The sequence below is a fragment of the Nematolebias whitei genome, chromosome 15 (genome assembly GCF_014905685.2).
Source record: "Nematolebias whitei isolate Nwh7 chromosome 15, NemWhi1, whole genome shotgun sequence".
NCBI classification, from domain to species: domain Eukaryota; kingdom Metazoa; phylum Chordata; class Actinopteri; order Cyprinodontiformes; family Rivulidae; genus Nematolebias; species Nematolebias whitei.
Genome location: NC_056512.1, coordinates 30,711,318 through 30,733,626, shown reverse-complemented (window position 1 = coordinate 30,733,626; position 22,309 = coordinate 30,711,318). Strand labels below are relative to the sequence as shown.

The 22,309-nt window shown below is 39.2% G+C and overlaps 1 protein-coding gene across 1 annotated transcript in view; it reads right to left on the bottom strand.

Annotated features, from left to right (window-relative positions):
* The window catches only part of LOC119421632 (protein kinase C alpha type), a 42,167-nt gene that overhangs the window by 3,689 nt on the left and 16,169 nt on the right, over positions 1 to 22,309 (bottom strand). Inside the window, exons 3-12 of the mRNA XM_037688981.1 lie at positions 19,349 to 19,505; positions 19,117 to 19,251; positions 17,017 to 17,110; positions 11,925 to 12,065; positions 11,663 to 11,836; positions 11,120 to 11,211; positions 8,308 to 8,370; positions 7,608 to 7,746; positions 5,114 to 5,194; positions 3,768 to 3,875 (exon numbers count right to left, since the gene is read on the bottom strand). Coding sequence (XP_037544909.1) covers positions 3,768 to 3,875; positions 5,114 to 5,194; positions 7,608 to 7,746; positions 8,308 to 8,370; positions 11,120 to 11,211; positions 11,663 to 11,836; positions 11,925 to 12,065; positions 17,017 to 17,110; positions 19,117 to 19,251; positions 19,349 to 19,505 — 1,184 coding nt within the window. The remainder of the gene's footprint in view (positions 1 to 3,767; positions 3,876 to 5,113; positions 5,195 to 7,607; positions 7,747 to 8,307; positions 8,371 to 11,119; positions 11,212 to 11,662; positions 11,837 to 11,924; positions 12,066 to 17,016; positions 17,111 to 19,116; positions 19,252 to 19,348; positions 19,506 to 22,309) is intronic.

Below are 22,309 nucleotides of genomic sequence, written 5' to 3'. Positions count from 1 at the left end.
GTAAAGCATTTTGAATATCTTGATAAGATAGAAAAGCACTATATAAGTACAGTCCAGTTACCATTTTAGCTACATTTTCGCTCCATTAAGCTTTAAGCTACTGTTTTGCACATTTTAGCTTTTAGCTATGGTTTGGCAAATTTAGCTTCTGTTCTTCATGTTTTAATTTTCACAGTTCAGTAAAACAATTAATGATTTTACACATTTCTTTAGTCATCCAGCACTTAGTATTCACACAGGATTTTTGTTGTTGTTGCAGAAAACACACATTTCTGAGGTTAATTTAGCTCATTTCTTGAATTAAAACATTTTTCCAGCAACTTTGTGCACAGAGTAAATGACCTCCAAACACTATTTGAAATATCCCTTTCCAATTCAATAATCTCTCTCTCTTCAAGCCATTCTTTGTGAATAAAAAGTGAAACAAACAATAACATGAGTGTAATCTCTGAATTATATTTTGTGTGGCAGGAAGCCAGCCTCGGACGTCAGGGCAGTTAATAAAAGTTTGCATCAGACTGAGCCTGAATCTTAATATAACCTTCTCTCCAGTTTGAAAATTGGCTCTGAAGGCTCATTTCCTTGTCTGTTAATAATCATAATCATGAAAATCACGACAGCGCTTCACTGTGATGGTGAACAGAACAGTGGTGTCAGATGTGAGATGAACATGTGATCGCTAAATTGAGAGCTGTTTTACGAAAGCAACAAAAACTTCCAGAGTAAAGAAAGAGAAAATAAAAAGATTTTCTGCAGCTAAATGTAAAAGTTTTGGACTGTCAAGATACAATTTAGGGCTGCACATTATAATTATTACTCGCTGCTGAAAGGGGAAAGGTGGGCGATAATGCTTTTGCCGAAAATGGACGAACATACACAATATCAACTTAACATTTTCAGGTGAACTTTTTAGTCCGTAAAAACAGACTGCACATCTTGGCACTCTGATGAGTCAAGCATAAGGATAACTACACTTTTTGACTTTTTCTATCAAATTTAGCAGAAGTTTAGGACACAGAATACAGATCTCAAGAACAAACTGTTTTATTTAAAGCTCGAGGAGGGCTGAGATGACGTCAAAATGATGTTCAATGCGAGACTGAGGAGAGCAGAAACAAAGAAAATAAATGAACGCTAAAAGTCTAAAGATTTAAAGATAAAAGTCTTCAGTTAATCCAAAATGCTGCTGCCAGAGTCTTAACTGGAGTCACTGGGAGAAATCATATCTCTCCAGTTTTAGCTTCTCTCCATTGATTCCCTGTCAAATCCAGAATTAAATTCAAAATCTTACTTCTGACCTACAAAGCCCTCAACAACCTAGCTCCATCTTATATTCAAGATCTTGTTCCATATTTTTCTAACAGAGCACCTCACTCTCAGACTGCAGGCTTACTTGTGGTTCCTAGAGTTTCCAAAAACAGAATGGGACGAAGATCTTTCAGTTATCAAGCTCCTCTCTTGTGGAACCAACTTCCAGTTTCTGTCCATAAGACTGACACATTGTCCAGTTCTAACACTGGGCTTAAGACTTTCTTTGATTAATCCTATAGTTAGGGTTGGCTTATTATGCTGACGTAAGCTTAGACTACTGGAAGACAAATTGACCTCATTTCCTTAAATGAATTGTTAAAATTGAATAGTTTTCATTTGATACTATTTCTATATTAACGTGATTCTTGACCTGCCATTGTGTATCTGTTCCTACCAAACCCAGCCGGTCGAAGCAGATGGCCGCTTGTCCTGAGCCTGGTTCTACTAAAGGTTTCTTCTTCATGAGGTAGTTTTTCTTTCCACTGTCGCCTTCATGTTTGCTCAAGATGAGAGTTCTGTGATGAAGTTAAATTCAAAGCAGCCTTCTCTGCAGATAAATAATGTTATCTTGTTATTTTTATAGGAATGTTTCTGTTCAGTGCCCTGAGACGACTTCTGTTGTGACTTGGCACTATATAAATAAACTGAACTGAATTGAATTGAACACTAACGAGGGAGAATGACAAAACAACTGGGGAGAAACAACAAGGATCAGGTGGAGTGGGCGGGGCTAGATCATTAAAAACTGACTGAGGAGAACCAAACTGATGTCAGGTAAAACACAAAGAACCAAAGACATGGAGAAAATAAAACATAAACAGGGAAAATATGGATAACAACTCCAAAAAACAACAAATAGTAACTAAAATAAACACAGATCCCAAGAGTTTCTCTAAATAAAAATCAAGTTTTAGTTAAAGGTATAATGCAAAGATTTTCAAAGACTCATCAGTTGTGGGAACAAAAAAAGCCCATTTACATAATGGCAGCTTCCAGTCACTAAACGTTATGCGTCTGTAGTTTGGTTATTAAAGGTTCTCATTGGGAACTATGACATCAAATATAAAACAAGGTTATCCTGAACTTTATCAAATGGTGCCGTTTGAAAGAGTTTGTAAATTTTTTTGACCAGTTTTTACAACATTGAATTGATACCTTCGTGTTCTAACAATTACACAAATGTTCTTTTTCCAGCAAGAGATTATTTCAATAAAATGTTGGTTTGAACACCGACAGTTTCAAAGAATATCTGTATTTATCTCACACACGTATACCTTAAGTCCTGCTTAATAAACCTGGAACATATAATTTAAAGTTTTTTTCACTAAGAAAATGGAATAAAGACAGAGACGTCCTGCTTTACTGCTGCTTGAAACATTCGATTTGCAATCTGCCTGTCTGAGTTTAACAAAGTGCAAGAAGAATCGAGTCACGAATACTTAGTTCAGACATTTCCGAGTCTGCGTTTAATAAACGAAATACCTGAGATGAGACGGGAGAACCGGAGGTTATTTTTGTTTTCAGCAGAGAGTATGAATGTGTGTCTCCAGTGCTTGATGACCAGTGCTTAATTTGACCCAGGATCCAGGAACTCTCTTATTTTGACAAGGTGCGTTCCAGTAACTGTTTGCTTGGATCTGGCTATGATCTGATAACTCTCAGGCTTGCTAATAATAAAGTTATGAACAAATATGACCGCCTTGAACAAATAAAATTTATTTCAGATATGTAAACTGAAAACAATTACATAAACACTAATTTAAACACAACAGCCACTTGAGACTTCTTCATTACACACAAGCTGACCCTTCAAGTAAGTATTGTGGGGTTCAGGTTATAAGATATGCATACATATGGAGCTTGACAAATCTATCTAATTTATCTCAGCCTTATAACCTGAACCCTTCACTGTTCTTTGAATTGAAAAAGCTCCTCGGATGGGAAGCAAAACATCTTCTGTTACAAATAAAGTCCAGTTGTTTTTGTATTGAACGTGTTTGAATTTATCATGTCCTGGATGACTGAGAATCTTCACCTGCTTAACCCGTTAAAATGCAACAAAATGCAGGAAATTGCATCTACTTTATTCAAAATGTTCACAAAATGTGACAAAGCGCTTGTGTAGAAGTCAACTGATAAATTTTTTTATGACCAAGACTGATTTTTGAGACAAGAAACAGTTTTTATTTTTTGGGACAATAGGTATTTTTCCATTTAACAAAATTTAGCAATAATTACCCATCTTAAATAAATGTATTTTACCCTTAGATTAAAAATAAACTGTAAAAGAGTAGCCGCTCACTCTTGCAGGTCCGAACTAGTGAAAGCAGACAACACAGCCCTTTCTGCTGTGGGACGGTACCAGATCTGCTGTAAAATCACATTTCTGATGATGACACATTCAATGAAGACAATGGTTTCCTTCATTTTTACTGCTGGATTTGAACACCACTCACCCCCTTGCAGATGGACACAGCTTCTTTGGACATGGACTTGGGGTAGGACACATTGTGCTCCATGATGGACTGGAAGAGCTCATCCTCGTCCTCGCCATCGAACGGCGGCTGGAAAGGAGAAAAGCAGCATCCGAGACTTCAGACAGAAGTTTCAGCTTGTTATGGGAACAATTTCAACAGATGTGGAAACCAGATGTGTCAGACTTTCTGTTCCAACAATTAGAGAAAATGGTATTTGGAGATAAAGGTAAACATCAAATCATGCTATGACAGTTTAAGGGAGATTTTGTTGAACAATTATAATTAAATCTCACAAGTTTTGATAAGTTCAGATAAAAATCCAAGAATTAAAGATGAAAAAATAATAATTTAAGCTTGATCCTTACAAAGGCAGAGCTTGTTTTTCTGTAAGTTTTGAAATCCCACTTATAATTTGTTATAAATAATTTCATGTTTTATAACCCAAACTAGACTAGTATAAATAATTTGACTTTTAAATGTAATCACACACTTTAAGTGCTTTTCAGGATAAATGACTGACATTTTACGTCACACTTTTAAAAGTACTTTTACTCTTTCTCAGATAAAAAGTAACAAAAAAAAGTTTCTACAAAATAAAATGTGGCATGTGCTGTTTATTACGGCCTGGTTCGGCATTAGTGGCACAAATCAGCAACAATCTCTGCAATTTCAAAATTGTATATGGTGAAAGACAATTTTTTTCTTGTGGAAAAATATCCATCTGCAAAACATCTGACCTAAATTCTAAATAAAACAGAGAAAATTATCTGTAGAAATGTAAGTGGTTTCATCCTTATAATTTTATTGTTTTATTTTGGGTAGTTTTGGACAAAGTACATCAGGACAGATTGTACACTTATTAATACCAAGTAAAACCTATGTACTTCCACTCAAGTGAAACTTCTTTTACAATAGGTTTTTATTTGTAATAGTTTACATTTACATCAATGTACCACTAATTGAAGGAACTCTGTTTCCTTTAATAAAATATAACTTTGTGATGTTAATATAGCTGCAGAAGATGACAAAGTGTTCTGTTCATCACTCAACATTAATAATGCAAACCCTAGATAATGGATGTTTTTGAGAAATCTTGTTTTATCACACAAAAACCATTTGACACTGAAATATACTTTACTTACAAATATATAAAACAGAAACGAGGAGCAAATTCAATAACCGCGACTGTGAATGCAGCAAGGACTCACATAGTTCATAGGAATTTATTTTAACGGAACATTTTCGGGTTCTGTTGTCAAACTTGATATCTTAGATATTAAAAAAACAACTTTGTCAAACCTCATTAGGGTGAAACAACTCATTACCTGTCCTGCTAACATTTCATAGAGGAGAACTCCATAAGCCCACCAGTCCACTGATTTTCCATATGGCTGGTAAGCTATAATCTGAGAGAAAAGTTACAAAAAACAGGAATAAGTTACTGCATCTCATGACCTGTTTTGTTTCTGACATTATTGTTTGACTGCAGAAAGCTGCGAGGTCACAAACAACCTGAGAGGGCTTCAAGTCAAGACGTCAAAGAAAAATCAAACTAAAGCATTTTCCTCAGCTCAAACAACCTCCATTAAATACAATCAGCCATTTCCAGCTGACACTTCCCTCCCACACACACTACACACACACACACACACTCACACTTGCTGCACAACAGACATAATGCCAATCCAAAGAGCTAAAATCACAGCTGCGTTTCCTTTTAAGGCACGTGGGCAGCAGTTTAAACAGTGCATGCTCGTGAACTTGTTTCACAGCTTGATAAAACAAGATGTGACACTTTTTGTCTTTCAAAGGGTTTTATAAATAGAAAAAGCTGAAGCTTGGACTCAACAAAAACAGGAAATAGAGACATATCCTCTGTTGTTCGGGTTAGTTCAACCAGATCATCTAAAAATATCCTGGATGTGTTAAACCTGTTTCATTGAGCTCCTGGTGCTGGGGACAGGAGATCATGCTGTTGCTTCTTCAATACCGACTGTGATGACTTCAGCATACATTCAGCTATTTTAGCCATTCGAGTGTCAAAAATGTTTGGCTCGATCAGGACAGTCCAGCTCTGACTTTTGGTTTACACAATTTTTACAGCTTTTAAAATATTTAACTTAATTTTTATAGTGAAATTAAAATAGTACTCTTCAAATCCTTGTAAAAATGTGCTTTTCGGCATACAAGCTTCCTATTTTTAGCTTTTAGCTACTGTCTGGATCATTTTAGCTTTTAGGTACATCTAGTAAAGTTCAGTCATTGAGTCCTCTGGACAGCAGGTTCCTCCATGTTGAAACATTTTGTCTTTGTAGAAGCAGAAAAGACAAAACGTTTCAACATACATAGAGGAACCCGTGTAGAGGACCTGACTCAACTTTGTTAGATTTATCTACCTGGATTATTGAGCATGCATCAAGGTTTTTAGGTACAGTTTTGTTGATTGTAGTTTTTAGCTTACATTTTGCTAATTTTATGTTTTGACTATTATTTTGATGGTTTTAGAATTTAACTATTGGTTTGCTAGTTTTAACGTTTAGATTTTGCTTAGTTAAGTTTGACTTTTAGGCACATATATTCTGATTAGAACTATTCACAGATTCACAGATGTTTTGCCAATTCTAGTTTAGAACTACTGGTTTGGCAACTCTAGGTTTTAGCTTTTTAGGTTTGATTATTTTAGCATTTAGCTATTAATAGCATTTAGCTATTGGCTTTATTATTGTAGCATTTAGCTATTGGTTTGACTATTTAAGCATTTAGCTATTGGTTTGATTATTTTAGCATTTAGCTATTGGTTGAATTATTTTAGCATTTAGCTATTGGCTTGTTTATTTTAGCAATTAGCTATTGGTTTGATCTTTTTGGCCTTTAGCTATTGGTTTGATTATTTTTAGCATTTAGCTATTGGTTTGATTATTTTAGCATTTAGCTATTGGTTTGATTATTTTAGCATTTATCTATTGGTTTGATTATTTTAGCATTTAGCTATTGGTTTGCTGGTTTTAGGTTTTAGTTAATGTCCTGCTAATTTTTTTTTTCAGTCACTGTTTACTAATTTTAGTTTTAGCAACAGTAGCAACAGTTTTGTTAATTTTAGCTATGCTTCATTTGTTTTAACTTGACCTAATTCAATTTAAGCTTCTTTAACAAAACACAGCAGTCATCCAGCTCTCGGCATTCACACAGAGTTTTTGCAAGTACTCTATTTTTTCCTCTAGTTTTTGTTTTTCCTTTGCTGTAACAATTATATAAAAAACTCAAACAGTTTTAGATTATAATTTTGTGAAAAACAAGAAGAGAAACTACACAAAAGTCTACACCGAGTCATTAAAATGAAGGATGGATGTAATAAATGTAATAAAAAAGCTAAAGCATATTTTTCACTTTTTTCCTCTTGGTGTTTCATTTATTTTCTCCTCCTTAAACCTGGTCATACATAAAGTCTTTTCACGTTTTATTTGATCACAGTAAGAACGTTTTACCAAACATTCCTCCAATTCACTCTTACTTTGTTTTTTTGTGTTCCATGACTTCCACGTGTCACAGTTTTATGTTTTCTGTAAACCACCGAGGCTTCTTTAAAGCCCTGATCTCAAACATTCAAAAGTAAAACTTATTTGCTCAAGTTGTCACCAGATGGTGGGTCTTTATGTTTTAACTTTGCAGAAGAATGAGTGCTGTATTGTTCCTTTAAACATGCTGAGATACAAAACAATTTCTGGTTGCATACATACATACAGGGTCAACGGTGGGCCTCGTGAAGGTGGATCACTGAGACACGCTGAAAGATGGCTGCTTGATATCCAGGTGTCTCACCTCGGGTGCAATGTAGTCCGGGGTGCCGCAAAAAGTGCGTGTGGACATCCCCTCATACATGTTCTCCTTGCACATGCCAAAGTCTGCAATCTTGATGTGTCCCTCGCAGTCCAGCATCACGTTGTCCAACTTCAGATCCCTGCAGCACAGACAACTTTCAGAGCGTTCGTGTAGAAATATTTCTAAATGTTTTCCTGTAAGAGAACATCACGTCTCCGAGCTCTGAATTTACCTGTGGCTCACGTCATTTGATGAGTAATGTGTTATTTTTCTAGCTTTAGTCCTTTCTGCTCTTTCAGAGTTTAGCTTGCATCTTTGCTTGTGTCAACACCTTTATAGAATGCACTTTTTGCCCCAAAAAACAAAACAAAAACAAACAAACAACAACAAAAAAAGCCAAAAGAGCTGAAGTATTTTGTCTCATGTTTAACTTTAAACAATATGAATATTAAAGCAGCATCTGTTCACTTAAATTCCAACTGACCTAAAAGGTTAATTTTCTTTCTTTTACTCGTTACTTCTCCTTTAATTTCAGAATTTACTCATTTTTTCTGTTATCTTCTGATCTAGTCATCAAATATGAGCAAAAGCTTTATTAATCTGTGTGTGTGTTAAACTTACGCAAAGGTTGTTAAATTCAGTCATACTAAGTGCAGTAGCATGAGGCACAGTGTTAGAAAATAAACAACCCATAACCCACCTGTAGATGATTCCCTTCCGGTGCAAGAAGAACAAGCCAACAGCTATCTCTGCTGCATAAAACCTGCAACAAAGAAAATTAAACATCAGAGTCAGAGTCAGGGATTCTTTATTGTCATTCGCACCACATGTGGTACATGTGGTAGAAGGAAATTGTGTACACAGGGTACCAGTTACATCCAACAATAAAATGTAAAAGAAAAACAATGATGACATATAAGATATGAAGTAAGAAAAGTATCAACTAAAAATACACTAAGCACTAATATAAAAAGATTACGTCAAACAGCAGCACAAACATGAGCATGAGTCTGTGTGAGCAGATGAGCACACATGAACACATCAACATGAAACAGATCAGCAGCAACATGATGGGATTTTTCACAGTGATTATCCTGGTTAGAGATTCATGAGTCTAACAACCTCAGGGTAGAAGCTGTTCCTCAGTCTAGTGGTTCTACACTTAATGCTCCTCAACCTCCTTCCTGAGGCATTGCGGAGCAAAAAGTGTGTGTGCTGGGTGAGTGGGGTCCTTCATGATGCAGGTGGCCCTCTTCCTGCATCTGGAGGTGTAGATGTCTGTGATGGTGGGGAGGCTGACTCCAGCAGTCTTCTGTGCAGCCTTCATCACACTCTGCAAAGCTTTTCTCTCTGCAGCTGTGCAGCCTCCATGCCACACGTTGATGCTGGAGCACAGGATGCTCTCCACTGCACACCTGTAGAAGGAGGTGAGGACTGAGCTTCCCAGACCAGCTCGTCTCAGCCGTCTGAGGACGTAGAGTCTCTGATGAGCTTTCTTGATCAGGCTGGTGTTGTTGTCCCAGCTGAGGTTGTCATTTATGTGTACACCCAAGTACTTGTAGCTGGAGACAACTTCCACTGCAGATCATTTTATGGTCAGGGGGGTTTAGGTGTGTTTGTTCCTTCTGAAGTCCACATTCATCTCTGTTGTCTTCTTCACATTGATGTGAAGGTTATTCTCTTTGCACCAGCTCTCCAGGTGTTCCACCTCCTGCCTGTAGCTGGACTCACCATTGTTTGTAATGCATCCCACCACCACTGTATCATCTGCAACTTTACAATATGACAGCCTGGATGGGTAGCTGAACAATCATACGTGAACAGAGTAAACAGGAGAAGGCTCAACACACATCCCTGAGGAGAGCCAGTGTTGAGGGTTATGGTGGAGGAAGAGAAGTTGTGGATCCTCACTAACTGTTGTCTGTTTGTTAAGAAGTCTAGTACCCAGTTGCAAATGGAGGAGCTTAGTCCTAGTGTGAACTGTTTGTCCATCAGGGTTTGGGGGATCATGGTGTTTAAGGCAGATGTGAAGTCCACAAAGAGCATACGGATGTAAGAGTCTTTCTGCTCCAGGTGGTTGAGTGAAGTGTGGACCACAGAGGAGGTGGCATCCTCTGTTGATCGGTTCTCACGATATGCATACTGATTTGGGTCGTTGTTGAAAACATCTAGTTAAAGATGAATACAATACACTGCACACTCTTACTATACAGAAGTTCCTCGCTACTTCGCGGTTCGACTTTCGCAGAAGCGCTTTTTCGCGGATTTTCAAAGTAAGATTGAACACGAGAAAAAAAATTGTACACGACATACGATCGTCAACTTTAATATTACTCACGTGATTGGGACAGTACTGGATACTGTACAGTAAAAAGTTAATGAAAAATAAAATACTTCAGACAGGCACTGCCATTTTGTAGTTTTCTCTCAATAAGCCTACACTTTATCGTCACTCATAACAACTACATTTCCCAGAAGCCAACAGTGCCCCACCCAGAAGCCTCGTTGCCCTTTGCTGAAATACTAGAGGGAAAGTTTTGAATTGATTGGAAAAATTTGATGCTTATTCATACAGTGACTTTGGCGCCCAGCTGATAAACAGAGCTGCATGGAACCCACCGGGAACTGGACCAGAACTGGAGCAGAACTGGACCTCCAGACTCGTCAGTGAATCTGAGAGCTGCTATCTGGCCCACAAGGACTTTTGAGTCGCCGGACTCAAAAGTTGCCTGCGCTGGGGGAGGCACAGCCGTAGGTCTGGCGTTCTCTTTGGAGCTCTCTGGGACTTTTTTTCATCCAGATTTGAACTCAATCGGACCACTGTCTGGTCCCATGCTGGCCATCTGAAAGTCTGGTTCCCTCCAAAATACGTTTTGGTGCTCAAAGGCTGCACAGAACCGGACCAGAACTGGCAGGGTAGGTCTGCCAGACCGGAACCGAGCCGCTCTTTCTTCAGAGCAGTTCAAATTTTGTAGGTTTAAGAGTTTAGAACATTGTGGGCTTTGTCGCTGCAGGGTAGGTCTGCAGAAATAGAACCGAGTCGGACCCGAACCGAGGGGAACCAAGCCTCTGATGTTCTGCAGAGCAGGTGAGTAAAATTTAGTAGCTACATCAACATATGTTGTTAAAATTACAAAGTTTAAGAGCTTAGAACATTGCAAGAGTGTGGGAAGGATTTCTAAAGCCTTAATATATATATATATATAAATACTAGAATAACTATAACATCCCTAGTTCACAGATTTTCACTTATTGCGGGGGGGGGGGGGGGGTTTGGAAAAAAACCCCCGCAATAAACAAGGGACTACTGTAAACCAAAAAATAAAAGCAGAAGACAGGAACCAGTTCACTCAATGGATTATCGTGTCCAACACCATCTTCCTCCTTTTATTTGCTCTCATCTCTTTACTATTAGTCAAATCATATCTAGAAAAATATGTAAAAATGAACCACAGAAAAACAGTTTTTTTACATGTGCAAATGATTGTAGGTGGATCAGAGTGAGTCCTTACACCGCCTGAGGCTCCTTAAACTTGCCCATACGTTGGATATGATACATGAGGTCTCCCCCGTTAATGTACTCCATCACGAAGTAAAGCCGATCCTATAACAGAAGGAGGTTCTTGTTAGATGTACAGTTTGTGCAGACAGTAAGAAAAAGTTATTCCAGTTGGTAGATTGAGTGAAGAGGTAACATCCCTAATCTAGACTGCTGCTTTCTGTGTAGCATCGTCCTCGTGTTTCATCCTAGACAGCTTTAATCAGTAAAGCTTTTATTTAAGAGTTAATGACGCAGAGCCAACGTCACATTAGAGACTTTATATTCCACTCTGGTCCCAGCTCACCTTTCATTTTTCTCCGCAGGGGGGCGGAGGGCCAGAAAAATATAAAAGCATAATAACAGATACACTCACAGGAACTGAGCTGAAATAAGACAGAAGATTGTTGTGGGAGAACAACGGCTTCCTCAAGTAAAGATGTATTTGTTTTTTTCATCAAAGTGGGAGAAAACTTTATTAACTGCGACGTCAGCAGGAGCAGAGGTTTTTACTCACCACAGTCTGAAAACAGGACTGCAGCTGCGTGAGGAAGGGCGGTTTGTCTCTCAGGGCCAACACCCTCTTCTCCACCATCGTACATTCGACGTCGTCGTCCTGAATCACCACGTCTTTCTTCAGGATCTTTATGGCGTACAGCTCCTCTGTGGATTTCATCTCTGCCAGCATCACCTGTGTTGGAGCAGCATGGGTCAAAGGTCAAGATGAAACAAAATATTTGATTGAAACATTCAAACTGGTACAAAGTTTCAGCTCCCACCTTGCCGAAGCTGCCCTTCCCCAGAAGGGCGAGGAAGTTGAAGTCGTTGAGTCGGACTCGGTCCAGGTTACCTGAAGGGAAGCTGAAGCGCCGGTGGTCTGATGGCGTGATCACTTTCTTACCATGGCCCAGCTTGGCTTTCTGCCGTGTACAACACACACACGTAGATAAAAGCAGTTAAATTAAAGACTGCTGCATCAGCTGTGTCTTAAATCAGATACTAAAAGAGTGACATTCTGTTTCTGCTGCACCTTTTAGTGCTGCTTGATTTCTATCAGTGAGGAATGAATGAATGGTGCAGGCCGCATGCTTTTTAAGCCAAAGAACAATTCATTTTAAACAGTTTTTTCAGGTTGAAAAAACAACAACACTAAAACAACTCTAAAACCAGTTTATTGCACCATGCAGATCATTTGAAACACTCTCCTAAAACAATAAATAATAAAATTATTAGTTAAGTATGTTTCAAACTGAACATTTTTGTTAATCATTAACATTTTTACAGGGTTTGGCATGCTAGCAAATGCACTAAAATACAATCAACATACCCTTTATACGAACGTAAGGTGGTAAAAATTAGGCTGATGTTTTATTTTAACACCAAATTCATGTTTTTTTGGGTTTTTTTTTGGTCATGTTGTTTGCCGACATCTTTACAGACTTTTAGCAGCTTTGTAATTCTGGAAAAAGTGCCAGCTGGTTGTTCTGCAGGGGATCTCGGAGTTTTAAAGGTTCCCTTTTGTTAAAAAGATCTGTTTGCCAAACATAATTTAAAAAAAAGGGCAATTAGGGTCCCCACCAGCTCCCATTTGAGACTCCAGCTGTTGTCTGTTGAGTCAGACAGCATCGCCTGCGAGTTGCAGGACAATGAACGCCATTGCCACGGCAACCACTTCTCTCCTCCTGACTCATTGTGATACTCTCTATAATAAGTGCTGCATGTTTACTTGCTTCAGTGGGTCCTGCATGTAGAGCTGTTTCAGGTCAGTTCACACAAACCAGAAATAGATGTTCAGCGTGAAAAGATCCAAAGCAAATGAATAAAACAGAAAACTGAGTCTTTAACTGGTGTGGAGAACTAAAAAACAGTTTAAATCCATATAATTATTGATATTCTGTGAAAACTGAAACATTTGTTGCAAAACAAAATTATTTCAACATAGTAAGAACATGATCTGTCTGCAGCTTCTTGTTTTCACCTTACCTCAGGTCGACACCGAGTGGTCAGTTTAGGAATAAATTCATAAAACGTTACTGTGACTAACACAGACCAGACCAAATATTAATTTATAAAAATGAGTAAACTGCACATAAACGGTTGCCAAAACCAAAACGTGTGGTTTCATTTCAAACAATTTTTTTAAAATCACACTGACAGTCTTAAAATAAATATAACACTGCCATCATGTGGAAAGATCCAACACACACACACACACATCTGGTGTTTCCATCCACACAGCTTCTGAGTGGGTGTCCTTCATGCTTGTGTCCTCACAGCCTTTTATGGTCCAGGTGAGACTAGTAGAAGGCATGCGGTGTTACCCCAGTGAGGAGGTGAAGCTCTTCTGACCACTGATGAAGATGATGGCACCAAGCAGAGGCCAGAGAGCTCCACAAATTTACTAACAACAACGCAGTCTGGAGTTCGTGTACGTTTTCAGAAATGCTACGGATGGTAGCTGCTGTGCTTTTAGACCAATACTTACAGCAGCAAAGCTGTTCGATGAGCTTACAATGACCATAGTCGTGTTTCTTTAATATCTTTAGGACAAATGTTATTTGTTCTATTTTTCTTGGGGGAAAAAAATCTACAGAACCATTTGCACTTCAAAAGATTTATCACAGTCTTTCAAATCTGTCTGAAGCAATCCAATGGTGCTTTGAGGAACAAACATAAAACAGGATCACTCCAGGTTCAAAGTTCTTTATCGTCATTCACATCACATGTGGTACATGAGGTGGAAATTGTGTATCCAAGGTCCCAGTTACACCCAAAAATAGCAAAAATATGAAGTATAAAAATAAATAGTATGCAAGGATCTAAGATATACACTTTAAACACTAATAATGTAAAATAATCTGGTATATTAAACAGGAGCCTGAACATCATTTGGCTGAGGTAACGGTGCTATCTCACTGGGCTGCGACTGTTGGAGACTAGTTGAACGACATTCACGAGGGAGTCTCCAGAATATCCAAAGATTCGCGGCAGGGCTCAGTTTCCTCACTTGAGCTGCAGAGGCTTGAACTCTGAACTTGTTCAAATGCTTATGGGAATTGTTCATCTCTTAAAATAGTCATCAAGCAGGTGTCTCAAACCTGTAAATGGTAAATAGGCTGTACTTTGTAACTTGTTGACTTGTGTCAACACCTTGTTGATATTGCCTTTCTATCCAATCAAGACACTCAAAGCTGTTTACAACACAGTCTGTGCCCCCATTTACCTCCACACACACATTCATACAGCACTCTACTACATCTCTGCAAAGATTCATCAGTGCTTTATCACATTCATACACCAATGGGACACACATTGGAGGCAATGAGGGGTTCAGTGTCTTGCCCAGGGACACTTCAGCATGTGACTGCTGGTGGAATTGAACCCCCAACTCTCCCACTGGAGGACGACTGCTCTCACCAGTTAGCTACAGCTGCCTGTCTCAAGAGAGCTTAAAAAAAACTTGTTTCAAATCTGCCTAACCTCATTTCTTCAGTGCACTCTGGTAGATTAAACCATCAATTTGGGGACAGCTGCCAAGGTGGGTACAAAGTGGTCGAGGCAGGTATGATGTGGGTGGAGGTGGGCAACTAAACATTGTGCACGACCTACGATTCCGTGTTGCAATATGTACACGACAGTAACCTTTGATTTTTAAAACATGGCTGCACGGTTCACTCTCCACAAACAGGCAGAATTTAATGACACCGCCACAGACAATGTGTGTGTTTTCTTGCAACACCGAGTCAAATTTAAATCACCATCTAGTCCCCAACAGCCACCATCCATTGAGATAACACATTAGGCCACGAACTTAGATTTTTCCTTTTGTCAAATATCTAAAAATATTTTAAAGGAAATCAACTGAATATGTTTGAAAAACTACAGCCCCAGTTTTCCTTTTTGTGTAATAAAATCATCTGAAAGCTGCACATTTGTTAAGACAGATTTGAAAAACTGAACAACTTATTTAAAGGCAAACGAAAGGACTTCAAAATATTTGAGTTGCAGTAGATACTACTTGCAGCTTAAAAATCCCAAAAAGAATATGTTTGAATTGTGTTCTCACATAAGAAATTTGCTAATATATATATGCATGTATTTATTTTTAGTTATCATGTAGGTATAGTTCAGAAATAAGGCAAAAAAGCTAGTGTGTACATGTGTGAGAGGAGTCTGAGGTATAAAACAGAGATGCAAACTAGAAGGGCTTAACGGTACAAGGCCTTTGTTAGTAAATCAGATTAATTTGTGGAATCACAGCAGAGATCCACAAACAATCCTAATCCAGTGAGTAAAATGTGAAGCAGGCTGCACATGAGAGAGAAACAAAGGAAGCAGGCAGGAGAGCTACCTTCAGATAGTGGATATTTAACTGACAGGCCTAGAAGAAAGAAGAAACCCTCTTATTAGTGATCAGCTCAAAAAAAATGTGCAGAAACACAGAGTTATTACTTTCATCCCTTGTTGTGACTTTTTATCTGTGAACTCCACGGAGATCAAAGGCACGACTGCAGCGTGTAAAATCATTCACATCTGTTGCATCCCATCCTAGTTTCCATGGGAACCACAAGTTGTGCGAAGACAACAGCTTCAGGGGAAAGCCAAGGTCAGTGTTGTACAGTATGGAGAAAAGCAGGAAATTAAAGCCAAGACTCTTGAGAGGATGTTTACACTCAGTATGAAAACACAGAGCTGAAGTTTATTAAACTGATAAAACTCTGTTGTTTTTATTTATTTCCAATCCCAACCAATTTCACTTGGCAGCCATATTGTACCACAGTAATACCCAGTATAAATATTTTATTATGACTTATGTATGAAAAAGCTGCAGTCAACAAAGTGGCCACTAGAGGGCAACATTTGGTTGTAATACATTCAGGGATTCAAGGTTCTTTATTTGTCTTTTGAACCCCAAGTGGTACATGTGGTGGAATGAAATTATGTACACAGGGTCCCAGTTACATCCAACAATAAAATGTAAAAGAAAAGCAGTAATAAGATTTAAGATATGAACTAAGAAAAACATCAACTAAATATACACTAAGCACTAGTAGCAAAAAAACATTACGCCATTACATAAGCAATCAGCATGGCAGAATGATAAATGAGAAACAGTTATCATTCAAATATTAATGTTTTAAACATCACTGAGTGTATTTTCTGCCATGAACATCCTTAGATCTCAAATTTATCTGTTGGAAGCACCAAAAAAAAAAAAGTCCAAATGCTGAAGAACATCCAGCAAAATCGGTCAGATTAAAGAACAGGATAAAAGTTGCAAAAACAATGACAGATGGTTTTAATAGTATGAAAGGAAGAGAAAACTGGGGTTAAAAAAACACAAAACATAAAAAACAAATGAAATGTTATGACTGGGGATCATTTGAAACTTTCAGCCACACTTTAAAAATGATTTTTCACAAACTTTTATGCTGCTGTGCTGCAACTTCTTTACATTACATCCTGTAGAAGCTGCAAAAATAAAGTAAATTCTAATTTTTTTTGCTCAAGCAAAAAAAATTTCTCTGGTTTAGTTTAACACATGACTAAAGTTGTGTCACAAATGTAAACTTAAGATTTAACTTGACGTAGAAGTGACCCTGTGGTGCAAAAAACAATATTCCAAAGTGCTACGTGCTGCTTTTTTGTCTGTATGTTGTGCGCTGTCAGCACTGCAAACACAATATATACAAATGAATTGTTAAAAACAAGACTATGGAGTTTTTATTTCATTTTCTTCTGTGAACACAGAAAAAAGCAGAAAGACGGTAAAGTTACCATGGTGACATGAGCAAGAAGGACACGTTTTGTTCAAGTCTGTGCGTGTGTGCACAACAGGCACGTGAAAATGTTCCTGACCCTGAATCTCACCTCAAACTTCTGTCGGAGCTCCAGATTGACGTCGTCCACCTCGGGGATGGGAACGTTGTAGTACTCGCCCTCCTCCTGGTTCAGTAACTTGTACCTGAAAAAGCAGAAAAAAACAGTCAATTAGAAAAATGTTTTTTACTTATTTACTTTGACTTCATCGTCTTTCTGTCCACCCAGCTACGTTATGCACAATATCCTCCTGGGGTCAATCAAACCTAATGGAGGTGTAACAGTATGTATGCTTTATTTCACTTATTTTAAACACATAAAGATGATCCTCTCAGATGCAGACAGAAAAACAAACCTCTTGTTTTGTGGAGGATCTAAAGAAGCAAGCCATGCATGATAAGATAAATAAAAACTGAAAAACAATTTGAACTAAATGGCGTCCGGAAGCCCTACAGCCAATAAAAAGAATTCATTTGGCCTAGATTTGATGCATAAAGGCCACACAGAACTAAACAATATGGTGTTTATTAAAAGTCAGAGGGTTTTTTGAAAACTAAAATTTTAACCCTTTGACTTTTTATATCTCCAACTCTCAGTTTTTGACAGTTGATCACAGGAAAACAGCTGTCTTCTGTTGGCTACCCTGCACCTCTGATCAATAACAATTAATTTTGTGTACAATTGTTTAGACTTTCTTTCTTCTGAGTTTATTGCCCATGTGTTATATTTTATATACAGTAGTCCCTCGCTACTTTGGGGTTTGACTTTTGTGGACTTGCTCTTTTGAGGTTTTTCAAAGTACGATTGCACACGACAAAAAAAAATAAATAAATAAATAAATAAATAAAAAGATTGTACACGACACACGATTGTCAACTCTAATATTACTCATGTGATTGGGACAGTGGGATACAGTAAGAAGTTAACAAAAAAAAAATACTTCCAACAGGTGCCGCCATTTTGTAGTTTTCTCTCAATAGGTCTACACTGTATCACCACACAAAAGGACAACATTACCCAGAAGCCAAAGTTGCTTTCTGCTGAAATGGAGGGAAAGTTTTGATTCGATCTGAAAAAGTTCAGTCCTTATTCATAGTGACTTCGGCGCTCAGTGGTTGCAGAGAGCTGTACGGAACCGACTGAGAATTGGACCAGAACTACTTCCAGCCTCATCGGTCAATCTGAGAGCTGCTTGCTGGCCTATGAGGCCTCTCGAGCGGGGAGGCGTTGCTTGGAGGTCCGGTGTTTTCTCCGGAGCTCACCGGGACTTTTTTCACCCGGATTTGGACTTGATCTGGACCATTGTGTGGTTTTGTGTTGGTTCTCCGAAGGTCGGGCTCGCTCTAAAAGCGTCTTGGTGCTCAACGGCTGCAGAGAGTCGACCAGAACCGGACCATGGCTGGTGAGTACGGGTTTCTAAAGCCTTAGAATTTTAAAGCATTACACTCAACTTGAGTGAATAAACATTATCAAGTTATCTTGCGGGCAGCACGGTGGCGCAACTGGTAGAGCTGCTGCCTCTCAGCGAGCAGGTCCTTGGTTCAAACCCCGGTCCGGGGGCCTTTCTGGGTGGAGTTTGCATGTTCTCTCCGTGCATGCGTGGGTTTTCTCCGGGTACTCCGGTTTCCTCCCACAGACCAAAAACATGCATGTTAGGCTGATTGGTAACTCTAAATTGCCCCTAGGTGAGAGTGAATGGTTGTTTGTCTCGTTTGTCTCTATGTGGCCCTGTGATGGACTTGCAACCCGTCCAGGGTGTACCCCGCCCCTCGCACAGTGATTGCTGGACATGGGCACCAGCGACCCCCGTGACCCAAAATGGAATAAGCGGGTAAAGAAAATGGATGGATGGATGGAAGTTATCTTGCTTAATAAACTGTTGCTAAATAAACTTTTGCTTTAGTTTAATTGATTTAAATTCATTAGTTGACTGAACTGTTTTGGTTTGTGGTTTTAACTCAAATCTATGTCAATTTAACTTAACTGTTAAATAAAACAAAAAATAAATATAGCATTTCTACTTCACGGTTTTTCACTTATTGCGGTGTGTGTGGGGGTAACGCCCGGGATAAACGAGGGACTACTGTATTTCAAATACACTTGTAGTGTCAGTGCCATGAGAGTGAGAATTTAGCCCATTAAATAATCGACCATCCACAGTGGGGAGCTTTGATGAGCTCCGACACGCCGAACGACATGGAGCCCATGAAGTCATTCCGAGTGGTTCTGTCCCAGTCCCACACCTCAATGGACAAACGTCGGTCCTTATCGGATGCTTTCAGCTTACTGCACAAACACAAACAGAAAAAAAAGTGCCGTCACAAATCAAAGTTCTCTTCAAACTCTTCTCATTGACATCACAGTGGGCAGGTTTTTCACTCACAAGGTGAAAGACTCGTTCCAGCAGGGATTGAGAGAGGAACGGATGGTTCTGGTCTTCTGTTTGGTCTCGTTCTTTGGGTCTGGGATGAGCTTGAGTTTAACATACGGGTCTGATAAACCGTTTGGATCCATAGGTATCAGGTTCCTGGCTTCCCCCACTGGGAGACAAAAAAGAACAGAAAACATTTTGAGCAGAACTCAGAAACACCTGAACTCTGTTAGTAATCAGCACACCTGCTGTCTCACAGCAGCCCCCCTCCCAGTATTTATGCCAGATTATCCTGTTCGTTCACATTAGTCTTGTCATGTCACTATTTTTGGATGTTTGCCCAACTAATAAAACTAGTTTTAATTATCCTTCATCACATCTGCGTTCAGTTCCTTCAACGACCTAAATGTGAGAGTCACGAGTTGGGCAAAGGTATGATTAAATGTATCACTTTAGATTGAATTAATTAAGGCAGGCACCACATATGCTGATCACAGGAGCTGTGAAGCAAAGCATACTGTCAACATTCACTTAAGCTGAAGCGTGAAAGCGCACCAGCAGCTCTGTAATACTGGTGGGTGTTGGGGCACACGCACACCAAGAAAAACAAACCTGATCTCATCAGAAAGTCTATCACTTATTCTGTTCGAGGAAATAAAATCAAAATGACAAACTTACACTCGGTTTGGAATGGAAACGTGAAACTGTTTTGTGGACTAGTTGTGAGCAGAAGTTGAGAAAGATGAGCAGATAATGTGAGGTAACATTTTCCTGTGTGACTACTGACAAAGAAAGAAAAAAGGAGCACAAACACACAGCGAGAGGAGAAACCATGAGGCACTGTGGCCACCACCTTCATCGTGGTGGCATTTACATAAACAACACTGAGCTACATCAGAAACACAAACCAGGAAGAGCAGCTCACAACACAGATGTTAATGGAACTTTAACCATATAAGAAATCGTTTGTTGCCTGTAAATCCAACAAAAACATGCAGACCAAGACCTGTTCACTCTGCTCACATAAGACTGTGCAGCTACCCATCCAGGCTGTCATGTTGTAAAGTTTGCAGATGATACATTGGTGGTGGGATGCATCACAAACAATGAATGAGTCCAGCTATAGTCGAGGTGGAACACCTGGAGAGCTGGTGCAGGAAGAACAACCTTCACATCAATGTGAAGAAGATGAAGGAGATGGTCATGGACTTCAGCTGGAGTAAGCTCACCCCCACCCCAAAAATATAGGAGGATCTGCAGTGGAAGTGGTCTCCAGCTACAAGTACTTGGGGGTGCACCTGAATGACAACCTCAGCTGGGGCAACAACACCACCAGCCTGATCAAGAAAGCTCATCAGAGACTGTACTTCCTCATGTGGCTGAGACGAGCTGGACTGGGAAACTCAGTCCTCACCTCCTTCTACAGGTGTGCAGTGGAGAGCATCCTGTGCTCCAGCATCAACGTGTGGCATGAAGGCTGCACAGAAGACTGTTGGAGTCAGTCTCCCCACCATCACAGATATCTACACCTCCAGATGCAGGAAGAGGGCCACCTGCATCATGAAGGACCCCACTCACCCAGCACACACACTTTTTGCCCCGCTCTCCTTGGGCAGAAGGTTGAGGAGCATTAAGTGTAGAACCACTAGACTGAGGAACAGCTTCTACCCTGAGGCTGTTAGACTCATGAATCCCTAACCATGCTAATCATTGTGAAAAAAAAATAAATCACTGTAATGCCACTTTAATTGGTGATATGTGACTTATCTGTGCTGCTGATTATACATGCTGCTGATCTCATGCTGCTGTATTCATTCATACCCATCTGCTCACCACAGACTCATGTTCGTGCTGCTGTTGTTACGTCGTATCATTTTACAATATTAGTGTTTAGTGTATATCATTGATCCTTATATACTGTTTCTTTTTATACTTTTTAAATTTTTTATTTTAGATATTTTTGGATGTAACTGGGACACAATTTCATTCCACCTCATGTGCCACATGTGATGCAAATGACACTAAAATTGACTTGAACTTGAAAAGGTAAGCCTCAAGCTCAGAGTCGCTTTGCAAAGCTTCAAGTCAAATCTTGAACTGTGAGCAGCAGAAGATGCTCACACGTGTGTTTTTAGGATCCCAAGTAGTTTTTGTTGATCTGACACGTTAAAACAACTCTTTACTTTCAGATTTAAAAAGAAAATTTTGAGCAAAAATTAAAACGAAGCCTATAGAAGATTGACCGTGCACGCTTTGCATCCTGTGGGCATCGAAGAGAAAACTGTTAGTCTTATAGCAGAGAGAGACCATGGGTGGATGGACACATTAATTCATTTGTTTTGATGTTTATTGTGTAAATAAGAAGACTTATGGGGTCAAAAGGTTTGGTTTACAAAGGCTTCGAACATTTTAGACATTTCAAAAGTGAATGTGTGTTTAATCAGCTATATAAAATACCAAACTTATTTTTCACTGAAATGAAGATACAATTGTTGTACGTTAATTAAACCTCTATCAAAGCTCCATAAAGAACCAGATTGTTGCAGTTAGTGTGAAAAGTTTGAAGGAAAATGAGCAGCAGAGGGCAGTGCAGGTCTCCTGTATCAGTCAGCAGCTCCCCCATATTTATGAATGTGATGCTCTAATGTCATATTTCACTCCTTGTCCCGAGCTAATTCACAACCACAGCCATGACCTTCTTCGTCTTTCTGTCTCTCACTCTCCCAACAAGCCAACACACACACACACACACGTAATGAAGAGCAAAGAGCAGAAGGAAAATCTCAGCATCCCACGTCCTCTGAAGCCTCCCCTGTGCTGGCGGTGGTGGCGCTCACAGGCATCAGTCACTTCCATGGCAACGACGGCAGCAAACAATGCCAAAGAAACTTCAACTTCAGACAAATACAAGCACTTGAAGATGGATACTACAGTTTTTGGACTCTGACAGGGTGTGTGTGCATTCAGGTTGTA